Genomic DNA, 8953 nt, shown 5'->3' on the forward strand with positions numbered 1-8953 from the left:
GTGCGTGTGCGTGTATGCTTACGTTTAGGGGTAATGAAGGAGTCCGGTGTGTGTGTGTGTGTGTGTGTGTGCGTCCCGTGTCTGTGCACTCTCCCTCATCCCTGAAGGGTTGTTTGGGGTATTCTGTGCAGGTTTTGCTCAGGGGGGGGGAGGTGAGTTCTCTGGGTCCTGCATTCAGATGTAATTAGCCCAGACAATGGCCTGGTTAAAGCTGGAATCCTCCGAGCCCCCTCTCCCTTTGATTGTGTGGGCCAGCTGTGGAGGAATGGCCATTATCTCCCAGTGTCCGGCAGCATAAAGAAGCCCCCCTGCCCCAGTTACCCCTGTGTTAGGGTTCCCACATGGGGGAGGGACATAGGCCGGTCACACACTGGTCTACAGAAAGTGAAAGCACCCAGAGCACTGGTTGGCTTGTAAACATTCACTCACATAAAATGGCTTCACCTCGCACTTGAACCAGTCTTTCTCGATCTAATGTGGGAGAGACGGTGGCACTATTTACCCATAAAAAGTGGCTTTTCACATCTGGATTTGAAGAAAGCTGCATCTCTACACCTGCAGAAATCTCTTCAAATCCACATGTAAAAAGCCACAGATGCATGTATTCTATAGGTGTACAAGGTGTGTGTGTGTGTGTGTGTGTATTTGTTTGTTTTTTTGCTGTCTGTGTGTTTCAATCATAAATATCTCATAGAGAGAGTTCTGCCTACGCACAGGGACACTTAGGCCCATTAGACTCGCGAAGAAATTGAATCTTTACAGCAGTGGGGCCATATAATTACTGTTAATTTAACGCTCAGATTCTCCATCATTAACTCTCACTCTTGAATACAGAACGAGGGACAGGGAAACAGAGACAGTATGTGTGTGTAACCGTCGCCTGTGTTGACAGCGTACCCAGTCCTTTGACTGAATTAACAGCGACCTCTTCGTCTTGTAAGAACAGGACTCGCATCGTTTATGTGTTATTAAGTCCTGTAATTGGGCAGCCAGTAGTTTGCATATTAGTCTATTAGGGTAATATGTTTTGCCTCTCTCAACACACGGTTTGCAAGAGCCCCTGGCGACACATTTGGTAATTCTCAGAATTACACCGTAATCATAAGCCAGTGTTCTTTCGATCCCTATAATTCAGTGTGCATCAGTTTACGTTAAAGTATTTATTGATTAACCTATCACTTCCTACGTGGAATTTTATTGTAGTTTGGTCCTCAAAGGATTTTGTGTGTGTGTGTGGGGGGGGTATAACTATGACTTTAAATTTGCAAAATATTTACACATATTTCCGTTAATGCCCACGATGTTGCGTGGCACCCCCATCTGAAGGTGAAACTGATATTTTTTTGTCCTTCGAGGTTCATTTAACCTCTAAATTGCTGATATGTTTTACAGTCGGTGTCCCACTTTGAGCCAATAAAATCACATTTCCTAAATACCAGTAGTTACCAAAGTAGGTCCAGGGACCCCCCAGGGGTCTGAGGGGGTTTCGGGGGGGACGGAGGGGGGTTCAGCAGAATGAGGATTAGTGTAATTTCACTATCATTGCATCCATTTAAAGATAGGACCAGCAGATAATACAAAATGAGGGATTTGATGAGTTTTCACCAACCAGAGGCACGTTTATTTTCTCACCAACAGAGATGACAAAACTGTATTTTTTTAAGTGAGAGTAAACACCTTTCTGGTCCTGTGATGGAAGAAGTATTCAAATCCTTTAGTTGATTAAAGTAGTAATACTAATGTATCAGAAGTAATACGCTGCATTCAGCATCTCATAAAATTAAAAAAAAACATTTCAGATATCAAAAATAAAAGTTAAATAAAAGTTAAAGATGCAACAATAAATAAGTAACATTTTAATGTAGTAGCTGGTCATGGTGTAGCTAATTGTAACTTTGTACAGTGTACTGTTGGGTAGTTTAATCAAAAGCAATGAATCATAGTTTATAAGATGAAATTAAATGAAATGCAAAGGAGTAACTAGATAAATAAACGTATGGGGGTTAAAAATACAGTATTCTGCTCTCTGAAATGTAGTGGAGTTGGTGTAAAAGTACCATAGAGCAGAACCATCACTGCAATAACACACTAGTTAGATTTTTTTTCTCTCCTCATGTTCCATAAATATTCACCAAATTCAAGCCCATGCTTTTCTGGTAGGCTACTTGGAGCTTTGGGACCTCGCGTGCCACTGTGGGTGCATCCATCTCAAAGTTTAGCCAACAAGCAGGTGGAAGGGGGCGCAGAGCATGCTGAAGGATCCATTCTTGCAGCCTTCTCTCTTTGGCCCCGAGCTGCCCTCTCCGCTCGTACCCCCCCCACCCCTCTCACCCCCCCCCCCCCCCATTATTTGTCCCGACGGCCGAGCGCGCGGCCCCCAATGAGCCCTTTGGAACGGAACGAAAAGAAGGAGCGATTGCAGCTGTGACGTGGGCGTTGTTGTTCCATTCACCGCGTTCGCCATGGCAACGGGGCAGAGGCCCTGGAAGCACGCAGCCCCTCTCTCTGGACAGCGTCCTGAGGGCAGAGAAGGCAGCTGGAAGTTTCTCGCCATGATCACTGCTTACTATTTCATGCCGGCGCAAAATAACCTAAATATTCTACTTCAAATGCATTAAAATGAGAGGAAATAAAGGTTTTGGTAGTTTTTTAGTATTGGGCTCCTGAAATAAGCGCATAAGTGTGGTCACTACATCGATTAATGTGTGTATCTTGTGCAACTTTTACGCACCATTTTGCCACGCGATAAATTTGACCCTCTGACATAGATCAAGGTTATTGAAGTTCTTTCAATTTCATTCACATTTCTTTTCGTTTCCTCGTAGCTGAGCTTACTCAGTCTATTCTGTGTTTACACTCGGCAGCCTGAATACTCCCTCCACTTTGTACTCTAGCATGCTGCAGGACTGCTAGTATTGTTGGGCAGAGTGATTGGGGTTTCTGTACAATCTCCCGTGACCAATGAGCGGGGTGCTGTCAGGGGTAACCACATCTGTCAACCGTTCTTGGCCAATAAAGAGCGGAGCGAGGCGGACCACAGGTGCGCGCCTCTGCGTCCCCTTGGCACAGCGCCCGGGAGATGCTGGAGAGAGACGCCTAGCTGCCCCGTGGCGCAAAAGAGTTACTGTCAAAGGCAGCCTCCTTTTAACTCCAGCTATCACTCTGGCTCCAATAGTTATGGCGACCGCAACGTCCAACCACTACAGCGTCCTCACCACCCCCAGCAGCGCGCCGCCGCCGCACTCGGAGTCCGGGAGTATGCAGCAGGCGGCAGCGTACAGGGACGCGCACACCCTGCTCCAGAACGACTATAGCACGTTACCGGGCGGTGGACATCCGCTCAGCCACGCGCACCAGTGGATAACGGCGCTGTCTCACGGTGACAGCGGGGCACCCTGGCCATCTAGTCCCCTCGGAGAACAGGACGTTAAGCCCGCACTACACGACAGTGACCGAGAGGAGCTGCAGAACTCCAGCAGTCTGCAGCAGCAGCAGCAGCAGCAACAGCGACACCCTCACCTAGCGCACCAGCAGGCGCATCACGACGCCAGAGCATGGCGAACCAGCACAGCCACCACGCACATCCCCGGTATGGCGACATCTGAGGGCCAGAGCCTGGTGTATTCCCAGTCCGGTTTTGGTTTGATGCCGGGGGGAGAGCAAGGGGGGATGCACCACCACCCCCTGCGGGATGAGGACCATCACAGCCACAGCCCGCACCTCAGTGAACACGGAGGCGGCCCTGGGGCCCACCAGCAGTCTCTCTCACACCATCACCAGCACGGGGGCCATCAGGACCAGTCAGACGAGGACACACCGACCTCCGACGAGTTGGAGCAGTTTGCCAAGCAGTTTAAACAGCGGCGTATCAAGCTGGGCTTCACCCAGGCGGATGTGGGACTGGCTCTTGGGACGCTGTATGGAAACGTCTTTTCTCAGACCACCATTTGCAGGTTCGAGGCGCTTCAACTCAGCTTCAAAAACATGTGTAAACTCAAGCCCTTGTTGAACAAGTGGCTGGAGGAGGCGGACTCCACCTCGGGGAGCCCCACGAGCCTGGACAAAATCGCGGCACAGGGAAGGAAAAGGAAAAAGAGGACCTCCATCGAGGTGGGCGTCAAAGGGGCTCTGGAGAGCCATTTTCTCAAATGTCCAAAACCAGGAGCAGCGGAGATCAACTCCCTAGCGGACAGCCTGCAGCTGGAGAAGGAGGTGGTGAGGGTTTGGTTTTGTAACAGGAGGCAGAAGGAGAAGAGGATGACACCCGCTGGGGGACAGATACCAGGAGGAGAGGACATGTACGGGGACACCCCTCCTCATCACGGAGGACAAACTCCTGTGCAGTGACCCATTCTCAGCAGAACGCGGACCCCTTAAGGAGGTATGATGCCCCCTTATTTGTTTGATTCTCTGTGCTGGACCGCTCGGAACTGGACCTCAGCCAGTTTAAACGTTGGAACCATGGACACACACAGTGGGAATATACAGTGGCACCCAAGCACTAAAAATACGCATAGCAGAGAGCTGTATGGAGAGGTTTCATGCCGCGGAACTGCCAAGCATATTGGGATACGGCTGGTGTGTGTGCTAACCAAAAAAAAAAAAAAAAAAAAAAAAAAAGAAAAGAAAAAAAAAGAAGCGACATTGATACTGAAATGCTTTTCTATATCTTCTACAAAGGCGCAGATGTGTCATTATGTAACGTGTCATTAAAGAAAGGCAGAGTGTGATGTGGGCACGAGGTGTCCGCAGCTCAGCTAGGGGGGGAAATATAAAAAAGTCGCAGTCAGTGTGGGTAAATAAACGCCATCTTTCCATCATAACAAAAGCAACAGGGGTTCTTCGCAGCTTGTGGCAAGAGAGGGCTGAAATGGCAGACACCTGCTGTACAATGTTAAAAATGAAAGCCAATACCAGCCAACTGCTACTTTTATTATTATTATTATTATTATTATTATTATTATTATTATTATTATTATTATTATACAAGTCAGGTGATTAATTTAAATTCAGTGTAATGTATAGACTATTGATTGTCAAGTGTCAGTTGCACCCATCATTTATTTAAATTAAATAAATGAAATAAAATTGACCTTGCTTTAATATCGTATAATGGAATTTCTTACGTCCCTTCTGAATAATAATAAAAACTAATAATAATAATAGTAATCATAATAATAATAATAATCATAATAATAATAATAATAATGTTCCCATAGAGACTGAGTATTGGTTCACTTTAATGCTTTTTCGACATTTCTGTGCGCCTGTTTACAGTGTGTTTTTGCTGTTTGTTATTTCTGTACTTTTCCAAAATGCTGTGACAAGAAAGACCGAGACTGTCCGGCTGGAACACTCAAAGCAATCCAGCCCATTTTTTGCCTTCCTTTCCTATGAAGGAAAAAAGAAAAACAACAACAAAAAAACAAAAAACAAACAAAAAAAAACCCAACAGACTGAATATATCCTGGTACCAGCTCTGGCCGCAGCGGCTACACTAACTGTGTGACTCATTCATTCACCGAGAAGACTATTCGTGGGATGTATCTCCATTTGTTTTTGTATGGCTTCGTTTGTTTGTTCGTATGTTCAGTTTTCTCTCTGTCAGTCTGTGCCAAAGCACAAACACAAACACACACACACACACACACGTGCTCTTGTGCCACTTAAATCCTGTGATTAATAACCTGATCTGATGGTGGGAGGTGAGGCTCTGTTTGTGTGTGTGTGTGTGTGTGTGTGGAGGGGGGGGGGGGGGGGGGGGGTATCCATGTTAGTAGTTGGAGATGAATTCTCTGACTAATTATTTCGAGAAAATACAGACACTGAGAAACTCAGATGCAGCTGAAGAATGTGGATGAGTGTGAATTTGACTGGAGAGAAAATATAATATTTTAATCGACGCATAATAATTTCAATTTCTCATAATACATTTGCACGTCAAAAACTTTCTGAATGTATCAGGCCCCGTTGAAAATGTCAAATTAAGTCCGTAACGAAAGTATTGAATTTATGTCATCACTAATCATTAAAAATGAAGCATAATATTTTACGTGATGTTTTGTAATAATGCCTAGCAGGACATTTTTTTTTTTGCCTTATTTAAAGCTACATTACATAATAATTTCAACAGACCCAGTATTTCTGTAATCCAAAAGCCTTTTTTTTGTAATCATAAGTGACATCATAAGTGAGATTCCTCAAATCCTTCAGCTGAATGTGAGTTTCTGAAGAAAAAAACAAAAAAACAAAACCAAAACAAAATACCACCGACCTGAAATCTGTGATCAAACGAAGAGGAAAAGAAATCCACGATTGCACAATTTCTATATGCTTTTTTGTCATTAAATCGTATTTGTTTTCTATGACACTGCAGTCTTTGCATGTTTATTAAGCTCCAGGAAAAGTCGCAATTCTGACAACAAGATGTTTTATATTATTATTCATATTATTTTATTATAATTATGATTTTTATCAATCCGTCTCGGTTGCTTAAATTGTCCTTCACTTGTTTCGGGGGTTGTGTTTAATGCCGCTGATGTGCACTCATGTTTTTATGGAGAAAAATCTGTCATGATGTTCAGACAATGAATGGTATAAAATTAAAACACGCCAAAGCAATTAATTAATAGTTTCTTTAAGATAAATATGAAAAAAATATGACAATTCTGACGATACGTAATTTAAAACATCAAAACAATTCAAAGATTCGGCACAAATGCTTTAATTGATTGATTTGCAGGACTTAAAGGATACACACAACATAAAAGAACAACTGCAGGTAGGACAGCAGGTGATGTAATGTGTTGTAAATGGGATTTATCAGGCCTGTTGCCTTTACTAATTATACACAATGAAATAATTAGAAAACAATCTACAGTGTAGTACTTTTATGTCTTTGTCAATCAGTTGAAACTCCTCCGTTCATACAATAAACTGAAAAACAATTAAAAAATAAATAAATAAATAAATAATAATAAAAAATAATCATACGTTTTCCAATCAGAGAAGCAGCCTGTGACCGCAGTGTTAATTGAAAAACTGAAGGAAAACCGACTCGTGACTCTTGTTTCCAGACATTTGTAATTGTTATGATGCAATAGTTTAATATTTGGTCAAATTTACTGGAAACTGGTTCAGCACATCTTCCTCCTGTGACTGTTTTCACCTCATGTCTAATATTTCTTTAGGCAGATCAATGGCTAAATTAGAAACAGTCTACTGTTGCCACCTAGTGGATGTGAGCAGGTTAAATTATACCTTCCATTCCTCATTGTCTCATATGCAATGAAAACTGATACTATCAGTTTTGTTTTATGATGAGATAGTCTTAACTGGCGCAGCTACTGTTGAGGACACTGAGTCTGGTTCATGTTGTATGTGTTTTTTCTTTGGTTTTAGGCTTTTATGGGGTCACTTACACTCAGTTTTACAGTTAAAAACATCCACATTTTTTAAGATGAAACCAGTATTTTTATCCCCAGGATTCTGTATTTCTCCTTCCTGGCAGCACGTGAAGAACTTTGACAGCATTTACAAGATTATGTTAGAAGATAAAACACTTTATTTTACAGGTTTGACATTTTCTGGAAAGAATGATGTAATCTGGTCAAAATTAAAATGAAGATAGTGATAAAGTTAATAGAAACAGCTATTTATTTTGAGTTTCGTCAGCTGTGTTGAGAGTCCAAAAATATGCTGTTTTTTTAGGAACGTCCTTGCAATTTGCAATTTCCTTGAAATAAGTGTCCCATGTAATTAATACTATATATAAAAAAATAATTTAACAAGTAACCATGAAAAATCCAGGCTGAGGCCTTGCTTATAAACTTAGGATTCTTATAAGTGAATATTAGGATATATGTATATATATATATGACTCTACAATCTATGTGAAAATAAAAATAAGAATAGAAAAACCTAATTTAACAATATCAGAGTTAATGAAAAAGTTCCATTTTTATTTTTTACATTTACTCTCAATCCGTTTATAAACAAAATGATCAGGCAATAACAGGACTGAATTTTCCTCTCAAGTATTTCATTGCCTTATAACTAAACCATTAAAATCCAGGCTAAAAAAAAAAGATATTTGAAAGAAAAAAGGAAAAAGCATGAATATTTGTAGGTTGTGAGTGTAAGTCCGTATCCGTGTGTGCGCCTGTGTGTGTGTGTGTGTGTGTGTGTGTGTGTGTGTGTTTGTGTGTGTGTGTGTGTTAAGCCAGGTGTAAAACCCAGCTCTCTGGAGGACCCTGTTGCCTGGATTCTGTCGTATCAGCAGGCGACCATCTGCCCTCCTCCCGGCCCTCATGCTCCTACAGGCATCCTCTGCATTATTCGTATTTTGCACACACACACACAAACACACACACAACACACACACAGCTGCTACCTCTGACACTGTACGCCATCTCTGACTCACCAGAGACGGTTTATACTCCGGTGTCATTGTCAGCTCTGAATTGTCTCCTCTGTCTTGTGTAGAAGGGATCTCGCAGGGATTCTTCACAATGGCTACAAAAAATACAATGAGCCAAAGTCATCAAATATCATTCATCTGTCCACAACTGTTTTGTCTCTTTCCCTTTTTCATGCCCTTTTCACACCCAAACCCACGCTGTCCGTCTCTATGCTGCCCACAACTTGCTTTTCCTCTGTTTCTGCCCTCCTTCTTTTTCTCTCCATTTCTCCAGAGCTCCAGCACACGCACAAAGAAAAGGGCAGAGAGCTAATCCTCCAGCATTGTTGGGTGGGCTTAGTATTGTCATATGGTAGCAAGCACAGAGGGAGAGGGATTATGAGACAGATATATGCCGGAGTATACGCCACCTCTAAGCATTGATATTTTGAAGAAACACCCATTTTCTGCAGGTAAAAAGGGACTTTTTCATGCGCACTTGAACACAACACACACAATGACACAATGAATTCAAAAACTGAAACAAAACAAGAG

At 42.6% G+C, this 8953-nt stretch overlaps 1 protein-coding gene across 1 annotated transcript; it reads left to right on the plus strand.

Moving 5' to 3' along the window:
• The first annotated feature begins 2810 nt into the window (after nt 1-2810).
• Nucleotides 2811-5736, plus strand: pou3f2a (POU class 3 homeobox 2a). Its single transcript, XM_044376606.1, has one exon. The coding sequence runs from the start codon at nt 2962-2964 to the stop codon at nt 4345-4347; it is 1386 nt and encodes a 461-aa protein (XP_044232541.1). The 5' UTR covers nt 2811-2961; the 3' UTR covers nt 4348-5736.
• Nucleotides 5737-8953: the final 3217 nt, after the last annotated feature.

This window comes from Thunnus albacares, chromosome 16 (assembly GCF_914725855.1).
Source record: "Thunnus albacares chromosome 16, fThuAlb1.1, whole genome shotgun sequence".
Classification (NCBI taxonomy): Eukaryota; Metazoa; Chordata; class Actinopteri; order Scombriformes; family Scombridae; genus Thunnus; species Thunnus albacares.